At 49.2% G+C, this 20,795-nt stretch overlaps 1 protein-coding gene across 10 annotated transcripts in view; it reads right to left on the reverse strand.

Moving 5' to 3' along the window:
* Positions 1-20,795, reverse strand: part of MSI2 (musashi RNA binding protein 2) — a 262,947-nt gene that overhangs the window by 55,371 nt on the left and 186,781 nt on the right. For all 10 annotated transcript variants that reach the window (XM_064468097.1, XM_064468093.1, XM_064468099.1 and 7 more), the window contains exon 8: positions 5,804-5,886. In XM_064468097.1, coding sequence (XP_064324167.1) covers positions 5,804-5,886 — 83 coding nt within the window. The remainder of the gene's footprint in view (positions 1-5,803; positions 5,887-20,795) is intronic.

The raw sequence follows: 20,795 nt of genomic DNA on the forward strand, positions 1-20,795 counted from the left end.
TCTGGATTTACGAGTCAGTGCTCAGCACTGTACTGAATCACCCCCAAAAGCCCGCCCGATGCGGGTACTTTGTACATAAATCTGGATCTTGCAAAAGCTTTCAGTTCAGCATTTCTGCACATCTTAATAATTTCCAGATTTTTTCCACCTCCCCTGCATGAGGGATGTGCTTCACTTTCAGCAGCCTAACAAAGAAAGTTTTAACTCTAAGGCTAAAAAAAAAAAAAAAAAAAGCAGGGAAACTAAAATTCACTATTTTTGTTTAGTCTAGTTTGGAGAATTAACATTACACTGGGGTACTCTTGGGTCAAACTGAGCAGTCAAAGCCACTAGAACCCAGGACGGCTGAGATGGGGAGTGAAAAGCCTCTTATACCCAGTGCAACAACACAGGCTGTCAGCTCTCAGCACCAGGACGTCTCAAAAACCATGGCTAACAGCTTTCCAGGGAAACCAGGGCTATTTTGAGGAAAGCAGAATGCGGACATATTCACAATGCACAAAACCTCATTTTACCACCCAAAGACAAGGCAACTTTGTCTTGCCAGCAATGTGTGTTCAAATCTCAACAGTTAGTTGATATTCAATTACCTTGGGGATGCCATGTCATTCATGCCACAGCAAGCCAAAACTATCGCTCCTCTAACAGAGAAATAGAGAAATCTGTATTCACCCCGTCCTGCCGCTAAGGCAGGGCTACACCAGGCAACAGAAGAAAGGTTATAAGCATATTTAAAAAAAAACCAAACCCAAACAGTAGATAACTGACAAAGGTGGGGTGGGGACAATGGGGTCAGAAGCTGCTCAGCGTGTCCTCAGACCACAAAAGAAGTCGACAGCTACAGGAGAGCCGAGTCTGCCAGAGTTCATTGCGGTTCATCAATTCAGTTTGTCCCCAAGACACCTGATAACATCCAGCGTTGGGCAGCATCTTCTTGTCCTGTGAGGGCTGGAGAACCCAGCCACCCTTGGAGAGCCCAGCAAGGGCGGTGTCATCGCACAGCTCACAAGCTACATAATTTAAAGCACATTGAAGACAACGCTATAGGAATGCATCCAACCCGCAAGCGGTCTGCAGTGTCCTTCAGCTGACAGACGGGGCTTCCAAAGCTACTGCATCTTCAGCCTCTCCCTAGCACCACTAATGTCAGTGACACCTTGCACACCTGCCCAGCACGGGTTCCTACCGGCGCACTCCTGCAATGAGCCCTCTGCAGAGAACCTGTTGCCATGACCATCGGCCTCTCTGCATGCCAGTTCACAGCAGTGCCCGTATGCGCTCTCCCACAACAACCAGGTGTGTCAGGCTCCAGCTCTACAAGCTGGTAGTGATCCTACAGTAGGAAACAACAAGCAGTGATGCTCTCCTGTGACTTGCTGACAACCAGACTCCCCAGTGCCAGGCATGCTGTTAGCCTTGGTGCCTGTATGCCCCATTCACGATGACAATTCCCTTTTGGTAGGTCCTACAGATGTGTCAAATGAAGGGACAACCCCAACCCCAAAGAGTTTCCCAGGAATAGCAGTAGGGTCCTTGAACTAGAGCTGCTATTTAATTTCTGGCCACTGGAGTTTGTTCCTTAACTCTCTGGTTACTTGCTTGGAGTGTAAAATGAGAGTTAATGGCCCCATGGAGGGCTGGGAGCGGTGAGGGCGTGGCAAAGTGTGATGAGCTTGTGTGCTTTGCAGATTTGGGACAAAACATCAAGACATGCTTACAACACTAAAACAATCTCCTCACAAGGGAGGAGGGTGATTTCTGGACCCAGATTAAGCACAAGAAATCCCCGTACGGGCCACCAGTATGGAATATCCCATTGGTCAGTTGGGGTCAGCTGTCCCAGCCGTGCCCCCTCCCAGCTTCTTGTGCATCCGGCAGAGTACGGGGAGCTGAAAAAGTCCTTGACCAGTGTAAGCGCGACTTAGCAACAGCCAAAACATCTCCACATTATCACCGCTGTTGCCAGCAAAAATCCAAAACACAGTCCCATACTAGCTACTACAAAGAAACGTAACGCTATCCCAGCTGAAACCAGGACACATGTCCTATAACTTTCCCCTTTGTCCCTTGACATGCCTTCTGGACAAGCCAATGCCACATTCAGCCCTACAGCCACTCTCTGACCCAGATGCTTCTTATGCAGAGATGGCAGGGTCATTCAGTCAAGCCTCCCTGAAGACGTCTGCTCCAGAACTAGCTACCTGCAATACCCCAAACGCCTGCAGCCCAGTGTCGTGCCTGTAAACAGCCGAGCAGCATGACATGCATCACCCACGCACTATGCTCCATGTACCTCCTCCCAACACAGCCAGCAAATCACTGCCACCAGTAAGATGCCAACTGGAAAGGCAGCAGGATCATGCACGAAGCCCAGAACCACATCTGGGGCTTGACCTCTGTCTTCCATGGTGTCCAGCTGGCAAAGGACTCAGTGGCTTCTTGAAATGTCTGTGCAAGGTTGGTGGTGGTTTGTTGGCTGTATGTTGAGTTTCCTTCGCTCCTGGTTACTGCAGGGACCTTGGACACTGGGGGTCTCATGCACCCTCCTGCCTTCTGCACGTGGGACACAGTTTAGTCTTTCCAGGGATGGAGGTGCCTTAGACTACAAAGTATTTGGATGAAAACCCAAAGGAACGTGGTGCATGATATACACGTCTAAAACATCACCACACAGTGAAGGCTGCCAGTCTTCAGAGAAGCCCGAAGAGTGCTGATACATTAAAAAAACCCACAACAAAAAACCCACAAAACCCACAAAATCCCACCCTGAGAGAGAAAAACAGCCACAGGTGCTATGCAGTGTCAAAGCCTATTTTAAAACAGCCTAACATTTTTGTCAGCTGCTTCAGAGTCTGACTTGAGATCCTGACTTCAAGTGCAAAAGCACCTGGGCCAGGCTCAGCTCATCGCACTGCTCGCCGGTGCTTGTCCCATCATACCCGTGATGTGAGCGACTCTATCACAGTGGAATCTAAAGGAAAATAAATTACTCCACCACATTTCTTTTCCAGCTACTTCTGCACCCCCTTAGAAAACCAGGTTTCTCCTTGCAAAGCAGCCTGCTTATGTCAGAGGAACAATATTCTGCAGGTAGCTTGTTTGGGTTTTATTTGTTCCCCCCCGCCAATGTTTGGAGAGCATCTTTGGCCTCCCACATAAATTCCAAGTTTCATTTATTAAATACCTCACTGGCATTTTCTTTTCGTTTTCACACTGCTCGTTTAATATTACATTTGACATTCTAAGCTTTACGGATGGCAACAGAAGCAGAATGGGTGGGCTAAAAATAGCCTGCCAGAGAGACAGGAGGCTAGAAATAGGCTCGTGAACAACAGCAGCCCTGCTACCCTTTGCTTGCCCCCGTGTTTTGGGAAATGACAGCATTCAGGAGATGAGAAAGAGCAAGCTCAGGGTGAGTTGGTGCCTGCGGAGCCACAGATGCCCCAGCCAAGCAGCCCAGGGATGGGGAAAGGAACAGGGATGGGGATGGGGTGTCCCAGTCCCAGCTTACCAAGCAGCTGCAAACCCAGTCGCCTCGAGCTGGGCTGCGAGAACCTGTCCCCTTGGCAGCTCAACACTAGAGGGGGACATGTTAAAAATGAAGCAGGAGTGGTCAGTCTCTGAGGGTGCTGTGGAAAGTATGCCTGCGCCTAATTCTGACCCCCAGCCAGCTGCGTGTCACCTCCGGCCATCTGCACCAGCTCACTGTCACACACACGTGCACAAGTCCTCCTGCCCCTGCATGGGATTGGTAATTAATCTGCAGACACATCAGCGATACGATGAGTCAGTCCCAAGACAGGATCACGTCTCATCTCCTCCCTTGTGGGCTGCTTTTAAAATTAGTGCTGTAGAAGAAGTGACAAGAAGAGAATGCTCAAAGCATCGTGGCACCTGGATTGTGCACCAAGCAGGCACGGAAAGCTGGGAAGAATATCTTTTAATTATCTGCGACAACAAAACACCAGCAGCCTACACTGTTTCTTTTGCTCTTTGTGATGTTCCTGAAGTGTTTTTGCCCTGTCCCATCCTCCACGTTCCCTGCTCTGCTGTTCTTTCCCGTGCAGCCTTTCATCTGGGAAGAAATCCTCCCAACACCTCTCCCACCACTCCTCCCCTAGCACGGGTCTGCAAACAGCTGGGTAAGATTTTTACGGCACAGGAGTGCAGATCCCACTAGGAAGCATCAAATAATGTGCTCTGCCCCGCTGCTGATGCCAGTTTTGCTGGGACACACCACCACCTCCTTCCAAGCGACATCCAGCACCTCACCAGGGCAATACTGGGCAGCGCTGACCTGCATCAGGTGAAGGCTGAGCCTTGCTCCAGAGAAAAATCTATTGTGTGAAATAACTAAACCTACAGAGTATGACCCGACACACACCCACCCACAATTAAGCGGCAGGAAAACCCTGGAGAGTGGCACTGCAGCTCTTCCCTCCCAAATGACAAGTCTTACCTAAATTTACATTCCAAACGTTTCTAATTTGTTGCTGGGTCTGTCGTCTGGATGCCGGGGTGGGGGTGGTTGGGGCTTGCTCTTTTTGGTTTGTTTTAAGGCAGATTAGTCAGCATTTAGGCACTATACAAGGGAATGAGCCTCCCCCACAATGCCCGTGTCTAGGGTGAGGTATTGCTGGTGGCAGGCAAGAAACCCCAGAAGAAGGAGGCGGCTGGGAAAGCAGCGAGATGCTTGGACAGGGCACAGGCAAAGCCCACAGCACCCATCGGAGACTGAGCGAGAGGCTTCCCACCAGGCAAGGGGAACTGCCCCAGCCCTGCCCTGCCATCCCACCACTCAGTTTGCCAGGGGGACCCTTACTTTTATTTCAAATGCATATTGCAGTGAGGAACAATATGAAGAATATTATTTCAGTGCCCTGGGAAAAATTAGCAAGTCAAATATTGAATCAGGCCTCCAGCATATGCCAAAGAGATTGCTTTGATCTTATCCACACTAAAAGCTCTATTATTGAATTTAAAGTCTGTGAACACATATCAGACCAATATACAATGCATATCTGAATACACATTTGAGAAGCAAAGGATGATTTGACAAAGGGAAAAAGGATATTTTCACTGAAAATATCAAAGTTACTGCATCAGTTGAAATACAAATGCCCTTTTTCATCTGGCTCAGTGGCTTTACTGACAGGGTAACCTGCAACCTGGGACCTGACTGTCATGGAGGAGAAACTTCACCCAGGTCTCACTCCTGGGTTGGGCCTGGGTGGAAAGCGATTGCGGCTCGATGGCAGAGAGCCACAACTTCCCAGGGGACACACAGGCAGCAGCAACGTCAGAGCAGCATCAGGACTCGCGAGCTCGACCAGAACAGCTATTTTGGGAGCACACGGTTTGTAACAGCTACCCCGGTCCGCCTCCCTCCTGAAACCCCCTAATGCAGCCATTCAGCGGCTGCCACGGCTCTTCCCAAGAGCAGGGGGTGAGAAGGAGGGCTTCCCCAAGGCTGGTCAAGAAGCTGAGCAGGTTGATTCACACCATCTTCAGCCCTTTGGCTTCCACACCAAAACCTGCTCTGGGGCAGCTGCCTGAGCCCGCAAACAACGCCTGTCCTCGTGGGGGGGGGCAGGCACCGTCCTGCTGGTGGGGGGCAGGAGTAGTGCCTGAGCAAGCCATGGTCAGGGCTCAGCAGCCTGTCCCCATGGCACCTCCGCCAGGCGCGGTGTGCCCAGCACCCAATTATCTCCCCAAAGGACCACCACCCAGGACGGCACGTGTCTGTGAGAAAGGGCGAGAGGTCGCTGCCACCGACACGCGCTGTGGAACAAAAACAACTTACCATTTTATTATTGATTTCGTGGAAATGAATTTCACACACTTTTTCCACCACGTCTTCATTTTCAAAAGTTACGAAGCCAAATCCTGTTTAATAAAGAAACAAAAAGGGGAGGGTGAAAGGAAGGTATTAGTTAAGTTAAAGAGATTTCATTTTAATATAACGTTGTTTAGCCATTGGGACTTTAGAAAACTTTCATAAAGATAAGCACGTGTAAATACACCTGCTGTCCACGGGGCTGTTGCTGAACTTATTATAGGCTAATGGAGGGAAGAAGCATTGTCTCAGGGAAAATTAATACGGTTCTGTTCCAGCTCTTCCATAGGATTTAATGGAGAATTAAAACCTCCTTATGGATTTTTTGATCCATCCTGCAGAATTTAATGGATAGTTACACCCCGGTTACATGATGGCTCAGAAACTACAATAAGGCCATATTTTCTTTTACACCTTATAGGTTTTTAAGAGCAATCTCTAGCAAACCCAATTATATTTCTATGGAACTATATTGATTTTATCTCTTGTTTAATTCCATGGGACTTCTCCATTAGAGCTGACTCATTACACAACCCAAAAAAATAAAAATCTGGGAGGACAGAAGATGATTCCTCATTTACTCCTCGCTATCCGTGGCGAGGAAAAAAATACCAATGCTTCCCCAAACATGCAGCAGCACTTTGTGTTTCCATTCACTTTGAGCGAACACCGAATGTCCCCGCTGCTGCATGCCGGGGCCGGCGGCACAGCCACTGCAGCTCCGTCCCGTGCGGATGCAGCCGGCCCCGCGGGTCAGCCGGGCTCCGGAGGTGGTTATTTGTCCCTTTCTTCCTGAATTACTTCCTCTAATACCTCATCAGGACATCCTGAGGCCTCCGAGAAACCATTACATTTAAGGCCTCTGATCTAATCATTCCTCTCTTTGCCACTGCTGCTTCAAAGGAGCTGTGGATTTGGGCTGGTTTAGGGTTGTTTGATGCCTGCTGCCCGCCTGTAGCTGTACACTGTATTTGCTCTGCTGGGGCCACACGGCTGCAGACACGCCACACTAAAGAAATCTGGCAGCCCACCACAGCTATACACAGTCATGTTCCCCACTCGTGCCTTAAAAAAAATAGAATCAAGCTAACAAACAAAACCAATCTAAAGTGCTATATTTTTGGCAAAGGCTTCATGAGTCAACATCGACACCAATTAAGCTAATGAAATCTTAAAAATGTAACAACAGGATGAACTTCATCTCCCAAACTGCACTGAAAACTCCGCTGGACTCAACGCTGGTGAAACAGCCGGTGATGTTCTCATGGCACCAGGCTGTGAGCCAAACCAGCCAGGGCTGGGGCACCCCCGGCAGCAGCCTTCGCCCTCCGCTGGGGCAACAGGGGAAGGAAGAGGGAGGGGAAACCATGCTGCCCAGTTAGTCTCCGTGAAGAGTTTCGCCCAGTGAGCAGACCCCCGCTCAGCCGCGCACGGCAGCAAAGCACTTTTGTCTTTGCTGACTGTGAAGGGCCTGGCTCCCGGCTGCCTCCGGCTGCGCACCCGTCCATCCCACGCTGCCCATCCAACCCCCCCGCTGTTTGGGAATACAGCTGTGAAGCCTCATCTCAAACCCACTTTGCTACTGACACTTCCCATCTGCAATTAGCACCTTCCAGTATCAGGCCTGCTCCCCCTCCAGCAGCGCTGAATGCCGTGGTTGTGTCCTGGGGGTCCCAAGTGCCACCCCCAACCCGCTTCCCCTGCCAGACCCAGCACTCCCAGTAAGCGCCCAGAAGCAGTCAGTCTCTGCGCTGAAGTCCCAAAGCAATACTTCATCACACTAGATTTGCTTTGATGGGGCACAGCAGAAGACAGTACAACTATATGGGTTTTGCAACCTATAGGTACAAGATACGTTTTGCAGGCTACAATATTTGAAGCTGTAAAGTGCATTTGCTGGCTCCCACACTGGCCAAGGTGAGGTCTGAGCAGCTCCCAGCCGGCTCGTGTGGGAATGCACAGTACACATAGCAAAGCTCCATCTCTCTTTTTGGGGGAAAAGCCACCAGAACTGGTTTCTAGATCTCCTCCAAGGCATAACACATCAACCAAGCGCACATCACACATGAACCTAGCACTCAGAATACCGTTTTACTTTGCACTTAAAGCATATAGCACCTTGAAGTATTTTACTTAAGTCTTTCATTTGCCTTCTAAATTATTCCATTTAAATCTACCTTAAACAGACCTGTAGTTAAAACTAGTTTTTGTGGTTAACTGGCTGAATACGGCATCCCAGAAATCCCGGAGCACGCTGCATCGGGCCATTACCGGAGCTGGGAGCAGCGCGCCGCTGGGGACCAGCTTTGCCTAGTGCAATGAGATGGCCAGTCTGGGTCTACAAGTCATTAATTGTTTGAGCACCAGCAACATCTTCATCATTAGTAACTCATTAGCAAGCACTGCAGTTGAGGATTTCTCTTTCAACTTTTGTCAGGTCTCACTGCCAGGATGGAGGAGAGAGAGGGAATTTACAGGAGATTAGCCTTAATATGCATAACGCCGCAAGAAAGCCCACTGCAGTCATTACACATTTGGACTCAGAAACAAGTTTCCCATTCTCATCCCACTCCATATGGCTTAAACACAGGTTTATCAAGAAATTATTTGTCTGATTAAATCAGATAGCCACCCAGCTTCCTGCATTTACAGATGTTGTAACAGGAATAAAATAACAATCCATAGGTGTCAACACTCATTTGCAGATTTTTAAAAGATCTATGCCACACAGGCCAGTCTAGCTGGCTTGGCAAGAAAAAACAGATGTGACCGAGTCTGTAAGAAAACCCAACACCATCTTTTATTCCTTCCTCTCTGGAGCTGGCAGACGGGCAGGGCAGGCAGCTCCAGCAGGCGGGGGGCTCGCAGGTTCAGGCCCAGAGCCCCTGCAGGGCACTCGATCCGTAACTGAAAGCTCACGATGTTTTACCTTTACGATTACCAACACCTTTAACTGATTGGGAAGCAATCAGACAATTTTAATCTGCAAGCATACAGGCACTTAAAATCCATAGGATGCTATTCAAGAGACGCTACCGCTCCTTAAATGAACAATCCCCAAGATATCATATGCCCCAGAATTAAAAAATTCATAGAAGTGATGGGTTAATGGGTCCTTCCTTTGTTTCACTTTCTGAACATAAGATTCCAACTTTTAATAATTGCACACACACAAAAATATTACTGCATGCATGCCTTATTAGTTAGCATAATGAATACATGCTCATTTTTAAATTACCAAAACTCTCAGAAACCTTCCTGGACTAAACAGACAATTATTTCTTCTGAGAGGTACTAAGAGTCAACAAAAAAAATGGTTCTCGGAAAGTGTATGAAAAAGATTAACACAAAACAAAGAACGCCGTTTAAAATGGTGACATAAATAGGATTCCGGTTGTCAAGGAGCACACATTTTAAAATGAAATTATACTGCATCCTTCTGAATGAAGCTATTATTGGAAGCTAACAAGCTCTATTTAAGAGATAAGCATTTAACAGAGTCAAACGGTTGGGTTTTTTATTCAAATGAATAAAACTGAATATTCATTTGAATAATCTTTTCTGTAAAAGAAAAGACAAAGAAGAGGGAAAAAATAAAGTAAGAGGCAAACAGATGCCCCCAAACGAAAGAGCCAAGTACGATCACTAAAGGAAGCTGAGACATGTATTCATGACCTTCAGGTGAAAAAACCCTCCTTTAGCATCTGCTCAGAAAAAGGAGTCATTTCACTCTATTCATCCGCTGGTTAATGGGCACCGACAGGCACCGAAACGACACGCGAGGCTCTCCCAGAGTCCCGGCGGCTGGGAGCAAGCCGGCGCCTGAAAGGGAGAGGGTTTGCTCTGCTTGCGGCAAGGGCAGGTGGCCGCACGTGTGCGGAGCTCCGGCTAATTACCAGGAATGGCCTGGGCCACGGAAGAAGACGGAGGGGGCTATCCAGCGGAAAAGCTGCTTTGCAGTTACCGTATAAGGCCCAGCAATTCAGCTTGAACAGGTCCTCGCAGCTGGTGTGTGGGTGGCCCATCGGCACGGGGCAGCGAGTGCTACGTCTGCTCAGGATCGCTCTTCCTCCAGATGACAAATGGTCTTTGCTGAGTTCACCCACTCCCCCCCGCCCGGCAGCCCTCTTGCATCCAACGAAGGGCCGGGCTTTTCCCTTGGGCCTGTGATTCCAGACAAGTGGCTGAAGATTTCTCACCCATCACCCCCAAATCACCTTCCTTCCTACCTCCGCAAGCGCATGTCAACATGGAGACACTCAGGACATCTAGCAAACCATCCTGTTTGATCTCCACAACCGTGCTCACAGCCGCTTTGCAGCTTCCATTCATGCTGCCCATGAACATGTGGAGATGCCAAAGGCTCATTTTGGAGTGATGAGGTTGAAGGCTGGGGCTCACAGGCTCCTGAGGAAGACAGCAGAAGTGCCACTCAGGCAGGCGCTGGGAAGGTTCCCTCCGGTCTGACCTTGCTGCCTCCCATGGCAGCAGGTTTTGGGAAGAGGACAACTCACTTCCAGCACCCCCTGCCACCGCGGGGGTCCTCCCACGGTGCTGACGGCCGAGCAGGCAGTCCCTCTGCTCCAGCTTGGTCCGGCTGTGTAACCGCTCCTGCCTACACGTGTCCTGTAACACGTGGTGGGCACTGAACAGAGGTCCGCTTCTTCAGGTGACTTATTTTACTGGCTGGGAATTTCTGCATCTGCTAATTAGAAGCTAAAATATTTGGGGGTCAATTACCAGAGGACACAGCTGCCTTCACTTGAAGTAAAACAAGTTGAAGGTACTCGGTACCCCTGCAGACCAGATCCCTTTCGGGATGGCTAGCTGACAGAACAGTGCCTTTCTAACCATGACTCACAAAAGGGAATTTTTTTCACTAGGAAACAAGTGTATTATTCACCAGGGAGGGAAAACCTGGAAAAATACATTTCTTAGTGCAAGGCAAGATAGTCTCAAGCATCCAAATAACTCTGAGTTCCCCTGGAAACATTTCCAATGAGCCTGCAGATGCCAGCCCAGATGCTTGATGTCCGACGGCACAGGAGACATCCTCTGACACACGAGACATCCTCTGACACACCTTTGTTACACCAAAAAGCCTCCTTTGACCCAGAGCCCTGTTCAGCCAAGAAAGCTGCCCAGGCCTGTGGGTGGATGGCTTCATACAGCAAAGCAGAGCTCAGCTGCAGCACTTTCTGCCACAGTATTCCAGAAATAAGAGAAACATTTTTCAGAGAAAGTGACTGAAACCATATAAAGATTAAATTAATTTAAAAAAAATCAGTAGAAGCCATAAATAATATTAAGAAGCCCTACTGAAGATACCGAATGTCAGGGCTCCTGTGTTCTGCATTTTGGTTCTTTCCATACTTGAACCAACTATATTTCACACCTTTGTCGTCACTTGAGAGGTTTTATGTCAACCTCGGTAAAATATAGCTGAGATGACGACACCATTGCTATGAAATATATCTACTTCCTCTTGCTAGTTGGCAGCAACTTTTCCACAGCCTGGGTTTTATCTGTGTGTACAGCGATATATACTGCAGCTGCGTTTGCACACACAGAGGACGTCACTCATCAGCAGAGTTACACAAAAGCAGCTTACTGGGTTAAAGGTCTTGCTCTTTCAAGCCCATGCGTACATAAAAAAGAGGAAACCAAGGTGACTGCATCCTGTGCCAGAAAGGTTAAACCTAGGCTAATGCTGGGGTTAGCCCCTGGAGGGCTCTGACAGGCAAACCGAGACGCCTGCCGAAGCGGGGTGCCTTGCCCCCAGCAGCCAGGGCAGTGCCATGGGTACCGGCACCTCCATCACCGCCTTGCAGCCCAGCGCCTGAGCCAAAACTGCCTTCGCCAGAGGCGTGCACACCGCCGCCCACCCTGCGGGCACTGCTGCTCTGTGAGGAGGCCCTTCAGCTACCAGCAAAGGTGCTCTGGTGGATACAGGCACTGGAAGGAGACCTGGAGGAACCTGTTTCAACTCCCAGGCTGTCTTGGGGTTACCCAATGAGGTGGAGCAAGTCACTTCATCTCATCTGCATCTGCAGTGCTCCTCTTCACCCAAGCTGTGTCTGTATTGTCTGGTTAGACTGTAGGGTCTCTGCAGCTGGGACTGCCTCTTACTGCATTTATAGCATGCCAAAGCACCAGAGAGCTCCTTAAAGGGTTCTGGGATGTAAGTAATCACCAAGGCTCTTTTGTGCCTGCACAATAGTCCGAAGACCAAGGGCAGGAGACAAGAGCACAGAGAGGAGAAGGGAAGAGATTTACATCATCCACACCATACCAATAAGCGATGCAGGCTCTGCTTAAATCTCACTCCTGCTGCTAGGCAAGAATAACCCGACAGTCGCCTGCTGGTGCTCTGGTGAATGCAGGATCAGTCTCCTCTTACACATGGAATGTGCTCCCGCGGCACTGTCCTGCTCCAGACTCCCAACCCAGCCAGCACGGTGCAAGCGCAGAGCGCGGTCCCAGGTCCCTGGGGGTCTGCGGTCCCATCGGCCCCCGGCGCGGGCACTGCCTGACGAACGGCTGTGCTGACGGATGGGAATATCCAGCCTGACACCCGCTGCAGCACACAGCATTATAATGAGGAAATATTAGTTCAGGCTGCATTCCCCTTTTGTGTTAGGTCTCAGTACCTGATCTGCTCATTTGTGTTTGCTTCGTGCCTCTCCTCTTTTCCCCGTATTTAAGTTACTGAAGCTCTGAAACAGAGGAAGGTCCAGTCCTGCTGTGGCATTATTTATGCACCTGCTTTCTTGTTTATACCAATAGTTTTGGCAGCTGGTCCTGTAAACCATAATAAAATGCCTTTCAAAAAGTAAAAAAAAATTAAAAATGAAGAAATGTGACCAGACAAGCCGGGCATAATAACATTAAAGCCCGTGTCAATTAATTTTTCCTCTTCTTGATAAACAAGCCCCATTCCATCCATTAATAATGAGGGAAGAAACAAGAAAAGTTGACACTAGTTTAATTTATTTTCTCAACTTGCCTGGTCATATTTCTCCCTGTTGCAAAGCTTTCTGGTGCTGCTGGGAATTGCAAGTGGCTCCCACGCAGTCGATGCATAGATTGGTGTGAATCAATACCGCTCTACTTTATTCACACATCCCTTGTAATCAGAGGGGAAAAAGTTACTTAGTAAGCTACCGCATCCCAGACTGCCAAGACACCTTATAAAAAACATAATAATAATAATAAACCTGCAGGGGAGGGGGGATGAGTGGGACATGAAACCAAGTCCTGTAATCGCTGTCACCGCATCTCGCCTTTACAGACAAACAGAATGACCCGAGTGGAGGGGCCAGAACATTTTAATTGCTCAGACAGCTAACCATGGATGCTTCTAACTTCTTGCTGTCTGCAAAGGTAATTCAAGTCATTACACTGGCTTCATCCTGCCTCTGGGAAAAGCCATTTATTTGTTAGTGCCAGAACCCAACAGCCAGGACTCGAAAACTCAGCCCTGACTCTGCTGCCTTCTTATGTTGTGTCTTTGGAGAAGTCACTTAATCTTCCCCGTGGTCCAGGTTCCACATTTCTTCCCCCCCCACTTTCTAGTGCCTTCCACAAAGTTTTCATCTGACCTACTGCATCTCAGCTCGCTAAAGCTCAAAATCATCTATGATAAAAGCTGTTAATGCTAACTTGTTATTTCCTGTTATTCCAATTTCCTCTGCTGCAAACACACGAAAGGAGAGGTTTCCATTTCCAAAGCAGCAGCTCTCCAGATTCACAGACTGAAGCCTTAGTCTGAGACGCACACTTCTCAGATTTTACCTCCGTACCTCTAAGGAGGGCTTTGCTGGGAAGGGCGATGGCCACACCTGAGGGTACCACCTGCTCCATGAAGAACAAGATCTCACCCCACCCTTGTGATAACCAGACCGGGAGAGGGATGCACCAGGAGATGGAAGGGGAAAGAGAAGGTTAACACCGATGGTCTAGGATAGAAAATATCATCCTCATTTAACTGTAAAGTGTGCTCTCTAGCAGTGCTTCTGTGAATGACGCTCATCAAGACAGATGATTAGCCGCACATCCATTTGGTGTTTATGTGAATCTTGGGTTGGGTACGGAAAATAGTCAGGTTCTCCCGGCAGACACAGGCAGGTATTGCTGCTGTTTAAAGTGTCAATATATACTCCATGACATGAGAGTAAATTCTCAAAATTAAATCAGCAGACAACTGCTTTGGATCAAAACCTCCATACAAGGTGCTAGCGTTTCAATACCAGCGCGGCAGGAGAGCAAAGAGCTGAGGTCAGCCGCGCAGCTGGATAAAGGGCACCAGCAAGATACTCCTTGCTTTTGTTCTGGAAAGCTGCAAGGCTCAGGCTCCTTGCTCCGTCCTCCCATGACTGCGTGGCATTTGCAAAAGGAGCATCGCTCACAAAGAAAAGGCACCTTAGGATGAGCAGCCCTGTGCCATGCCGCAGCCTGCTCCTCCAACCAGGTGAAGATCCACTCAGACTGGTTTTGGGGAATAATTTTCCCTGATGGGAGGATGAAGGGTACAGGGACTCACCCCTCTCAAATCACCCATTTTAAGCTAAGATTTCCAGGCCAGGAGGTGCATGTGCCTCCCCTAGCAGGGGCCACACGGCCGGAGCCAGGAGGGCGGCTCTGGCCAAAGCCCTGGCGGTCGCACAGAGCACCGGCACCGGGCTGCGCGGCTGCGGAAGGGGAACCCCACCGCCTGTCACCGACCGCGCTAATGTAAGCGGCACCTGAACTTTGAGTAATAAATTTTTCATAACAACAAATCTTCATTAAAATTTTATTCTATTAACATTCTGAAATCAAACCAAAGCGCTGAGTACATAATGACTGAAACGCACACTACACAGCAACTTACTAAATGCCAGTTTTATCATATTGTTAATTAACAGAAACCATTAATGCATTCACAGATCATTTAGAAGCATTAGCGGTGACCTAAGAAAAATTGCATGTACGTGTGATACACTTACGTCTGCATTTTTTACATCTGAATTTGCTACACAGGAGGCCCCAAAGTTTGTTCCCGACTCAGCTTCTCTCTGTTGCAGACATCGTGTCTCAACGGGCGCATTTTTGTCAGCAACTCAAAAATTAATGCATGGGCTGAAATATTAGATACTGAAGGAGAAAGTTATCTTAGGCAGCGTTTGCTTTTTTGTCAGTATCTAACTCCAGCTCCCCAGTAGTGTTGGGAGCAGACCCACCCATGCTCCTCATAGCTTTTCACTGCTCCTTTCAGTTCAGGTACGGATTTCCCACCTACCAAGTCACTGGTACAAAAATGATGGCAGTGCAGCTGGGCTGGGGAAGCATGGTGTGAACTAACAGATTTCTTTTTGCTATCAAAGAACAAAACCCCAAATGCTTGTAAAATCCAATTAATCTGTCTACAACCAGAATGGGAACCTCGTGCTTCAAGCGAACACTTCTGTCTGTTCATGAGCAAGGCTCACAGCACACAGAGCCAGCGACAAATCTGAACACTGTCTTCCACCCCCAAAACGAGTGCCCTGCAGCCCCTCACCGTGCCACAAGGCAAGCCAAAGCTTTCATCACCACTCTGCCTCTGCTCGCCACCTCTCCTACAGCCAAAGAGCGCAGACCTGCCCGTGGGGAGCCAGCGTTGGACCCCTGCCCCCCTGCCCCCTGCCTCCTGCCGCCAGCCCTGCGTGGCAGAGGACAAGGACAAGGACAAGTGGAGCAGCAGTGAGTGGCCATGGGAAAGCAGGTCTCAGCAGCAAAGGCAGGGATGAAGGCCATCACTCCCTGGGTGCCAGCTAACCCGGTTAGGCTCCGCCATCAGAAATGAAAGCTGCTCCTAATGCGCCTGCAGTAGCCATTGCCCGCCGAGTGCAAAGTCCTGCCATCTTTATCTGTTTGCCTACAGGCGTCAAATACTCTCTGCCTGTCAATTCTTCCACAGTTTATTACCAAATTTCTAAAATATTACATTTTTTATTATATCCAAATTCACTTTATTGCATTTGACAATACAGATAATCACATACCATATGCTCTAATGTTTTGAAACCAATGCATGTTGACAGCAGTTTTTATTCATGATGCATAATTCTATCCAGGGCTGACAAAGGCAGCACAGCACTGAGCTTGGTGTTAGAGTTTTGTTGTTGGGGGGATCCTTTTTTCCATTTCCTTTTCTTCATTTTAACAGCAGATTTACAATACTGGGAGGAAAAATGCTTTCCTTTCAGTAGAAATAGGAAATTGGCTGAAAAGATGGGCTTATCAAAGAGATGTCTTCGAAATATTAATAACAGGTGGAGGTTGGTTATTATAATTACTTGCATTTGAAACTTGCTGCTAATGGGCTTAGGGAAGCATGACGGCTCACCCGCAAACAAGCAGAGGCTGGGGCGGTACAGTGGGCACGAAGCTGGACCCCCGCTCCTGCACTCCTTTGTACCTGGCTGTGGTCACTCGTCTCTGAAACCAGCTCCTCTTCCCAAGGGAGATGTGGGAAGGGAACCATGCGCACGCCTGGTGTGTCCTGGGATGGCCAGGGGAGGGTCCCCACATGAAGGAGACGCCTAGGCAAGCGCTACCTGAAAGACTTTGAAAGACCCAGGTTCTCTGAAACAACATGTTGAGAGGGCAAAGCCCTACAGCCTTCGTTTAAACCCCATTGATTTGAACAAGATGTGAAATTAAAACATATGTTTAAGAGCTTTCCCGAACAGGGTCCTCCATTCCCATCACCTCTTCCTGCCCTTCCTTGAATCAACACTCATGAAAACCACAAGCTGTAAGCAGAGCTGAAGTGATGGGATGGAGAAGTCCCTTGACCTCTCCCCTGCCCGTACACATCCCCACCTCCATGAGCAGCTGAGCTGAAGGGCCGTCAAGATTGAGCAAACACTCAGTTCCTCGTTATGCTGCTGGGAAAGAAAAACCCAAGCAACCCCCAATTCCCAACCACAGCGCTCAGGCAATAGATTCAACAACTTGAAAGATGGCAATGCTGCACGAACCAAACAGGATGCTATGTCTAAATTAAGCTGTAATGACCTGCTCTGAGGTCTTTATTAGCCAGGTAATGATCATTTAAGAGGAGGTTACTATCTTGAGCCAAGGGCACCTAATACCATTACTGAACTTGTTAAAACCTGCCAAGCAAGTCATTATTTCCAACATTATTTCTTTTCCTCTTAACACAGCTTTCTACCTTTCCCCTTGTGGTGCTCGGTCGTAAATCACGGGAGGTGGCGATCACGCAGACTTGGTTGCCCTTCCCCAGGAGGCTGAACTTAGCTCCCGCTCACCATGAGCAGGCTGAATGCAAGACAAATACCCTACAAGAATGACTAAAAAGCATGCCCTGAAAAACTCTGACCTTAAAAGGCCTATGGAGACAAGCCACAGTACAGCAGAAGCATGTAGCGGGTAGTGGTCTTCACAGCCTGGTTGCCTTGAAGAGCCGTTGGGCCTTTGGAAATCATTTGCATCTGGCATCTGATGAGATGCCACTCGGTGCTGCACGCATTCACATGCTGCATGCACCACCAGCATTTTGACTGTGGAAAGAGAAGCTTAAACGACACCCCATCCCCTTATGAATTTTGGGACTGGCAAGCAAACCAGCAGCTTCAGAGCCCGCATGGGAGCCTGGGGTGAGCTCACCTGGGGACAACCTGCCCAGTGAGAGGACACTGCACGGACCTGCTCCTTCCCTGAGTCAAGAGCCATCAGGTCGAGAGGCTGTGGCGAGGCCAGGGGCAGATCTACTGCTGACTTGGAGAAAGATAAGGTGTTGAGATGTTTTCCTACTTGCCCCAGTCATGGCCTCCAGGAAAATAATACTTAATCCCCTCCATGCCCCTTGCCCATCTTCAGTCCTACAGAGGCTCGCTTAAGGAAGAGAAAGAAAAAAAACCAAGGAAACCCAAAGCAAGCACGCACCTGCCCTGTAACTTTGCAAAACACTTCCCCGCGTGCTTGCACAAATCTTGACCTGCTCGCCAGGCGCGAAGCAGGGTCCCGCAGGCTGATTTCTGCTGCCTGCAGAGGTGCCGGATTTGCCCCAGGAGTCGGCCCCGGCGCTGCAGTCTCTGCAGAGGGAGGGAGAGGATCCGGTGTCCGGGTCCTTTGGAAGGGAGTTGAGGCGTCTGCGTTTTACAGTAACCCAGCATGGACAATATTATGAATGACACCAGCAAGCTGCCAGCTCAGGAACTCATTACTGTCAAGGTACAACATGGCTGGCTGCCAGGCCCCCAGCTTTCACACTCGCTATGCCAGAACATCCACACACAATTTAATTGCATTATAATTTCAAAAGTGCTTTTCAAACTGGAAAAAGGCATTCACTGATTAACCAGCGAAGAGCAAAATTGTTTATGAAATTGAATACAAAAAGCTACAGAAATGTAATTGGGTCGTTCTAGCACCTAATTTTCAAGCCATTTTCCCACTTATTTAATCACGAGATACAAAAGGAACTAGTGAATTGACTTCATACTAATTAGATTACTCCCCGCGATACTCCAGGCCTATATTCCAACTGGTTGATAGTGCTGCTTTAAAATAAAACAAAAAATGTAGCAACAGCTTGTCTGGGGCCATAATGCATTTGTTTCCCATCAACCCTCTCTTACCGGAGGGCCATAAAATCCAGGCCAAATTCCCCTAACCTGCTGTAGCTAGTCACCCAGAAATCGCTAACTTTCCCGGAAAGGAATGAGAAACGTTCACCAAACGATCGTGGCTGCTCCCTGGTGCAGTCGGGGGTGACAGCCCGGGGCTCCCCGCCACGCCGAGCATCACCAGCCACCCCGGGCAGGCGAGCCAGCATTCCGGGGCTGAGCCTGCGAGCAGAGAGCGCTCGCAGCTGAAATCAGAAGTGAAGATGTTGCAGATGATGGAGGACGAAAGGCTGCCCGAGCTGTGGGCATACGCTGTCCTCCCCAGGGACGGACACTCAGGTTCCCTGAGCAGGGAAGAGCCGGTGAAGGGTGCCTCTGCTCTCACTGTTTGGTTGCTCCCACTGATGGGCACTGGAAAACCCCAATACTCAGAGCTTTGCCCAAGGCGGAGAATGTCCCTTATAAAGCCATCACAGAATTACTGCCAAGAATATCTAAGCTGTTTTAAAAATGCGATGCAAGGTTATCTCTTGATAGAAAATGTTAGTAAATTTGCTGGCAGCAAAGCAAGGGAGTGACGGGGCAAGCTGTGCATAAAGCTGGTTTCACCCCCTATTTCCTCTCCCCCCCAACGACGCGAGGAGCACAGCCCCACGGCTCCACGCTGCCCGGCCCTGCCTCCTGCTCTCCAGAGGCCAGGGAGAAACTGGCTCCGGCAAAAGGAGTCGGGGGGAGGTGAGGGCTGATAGACTCATGCACAAACTGCTCTGTACATCACCTTCACAGTCACCTCTTCAGGACAGCCACACACCGAGTTTCAGCAAGGTTAGTAGGAGCTGTGGACATTTTCCTTTAAATCAGGTCAGTAAATTAACAGGAACACTTTACTGAGCCTCTGGTTTACTAAAGACCGGTATTTTGAGGATACACACATGCACACGCACACTCCTTTGGTGTACGCTTGCGGAAGTTTCTTTAAAGCTGCCCAAGACCCACTCTGCACCTGATACAATCTGCTCACAGCCTTTGCACTAATTTTAAATTTTATTAGGTGCAACATAGTTGATTATATAATCAAATGTAGAATGTACATTATCAAGATATTGTAGCACTTCACAGGCCATTTAATCAGCATATCTGGGACTGTGCCAAAATGAATTAGCTTGCATTAAATTTCAAGTACATATTATTGGTTGTATTTGTCTCCATGTTTAAGCAGGCACTTGCTCTTACAGAAGAAATCTGAAATCCTTCAATTATAGAAATAGATTATTGAAAAAAAAAAGAAATACGCTTTCCCAGAGTTGCTTCTTCTGCAACAAAGGGCACAGAAAAGCTTGCTCCCTTCTAATAAAAATCACTGTGATTGGTGATGGGGGCAGGAGTTTTTAGTATTTATCAACTTTGCAAAAGTAGAGCATATAACTGCCTTTGTATTTTGAGGATGCAGTTAGCAATACAGCGAAAACAGAGACTGGCAGTGGCATGAGGCATGGGATGGTTTCTACTTCAGTACCGCAGTGGTTCTGCTTGTGGTGAAAGAAGAGGAAAGCAGAGCATCCACAGTGCTGCACGCGTGCTGTGAAATTCCAAAGGGCTTTGCACCCCCACCCATCCGCATACCCAGCGGGGCACACCGGAACCCCGCTACCCTCAGCATGCCTTTGAGGGAGGAAGATGCCATCATCCCTCTCCTCACCCCTGAGAAATGGAGCCAAAGGCAGAGCTTGCACAGATGGAGACCTCCCACCCTTGTGCGCCCCCGCGAGACCCTTCGGCTCGGCTCCGTGCAGCACCGGGGCTGACCATTCTCAACAGTGCACGTGAGCCATGTGCACATGGGTGCCCCACAGCACCCGAAAGTGTGCGCACCAGCTCCTCTTCCTCCTTCCACCCATGCCCCAGAGTGAGGTGCACCAAGGAGATGTACTGGGGACAGCCCTGAGCGAGGAGAGCCCTTACCACTGTGCTGGCCCTTGCTCCAGCTGCGGCGGGAAGGGGCCCTCCTGAGGTTGGGTGGAGGGGGGACATGGGCGCCCACCTGTGATGGGGGCATTTGCCGGTGCCCTGTGGGGAGGCCGGGAGGGACAGAACCCCATCGCCCCCATCAAGGCCCGTTTGTGCCACGTGTCGGCAACAGTCCAGTTTCAGGCTCTTTCACAAGATAACCTGTCACCAAAACGCTCTGGTAAATCAGCGTCCCCTGGTGCAGGTACACCCCCGGTCTGGTGATGGGGCCAGGGTTCACCACTGCCCTGGTATGCCAACGCCTGCCGAGCATGGCAGCCCCTGCTTGGCTCCCACATCCTCGGAGCCGACCTCCAGGCAAAAACCAAGGATTT

Source organism: Phalacrocorax carbo, chromosome 17 (assembly GCF_963921805.1).
Source record: "Phalacrocorax carbo chromosome 17, bPhaCar2.1, whole genome shotgun sequence".
Classification (NCBI taxonomy): domain Eukaryota; kingdom Metazoa; phylum Chordata; class Aves; order Suliformes; family Phalacrocoracidae; genus Phalacrocorax; species Phalacrocorax carbo.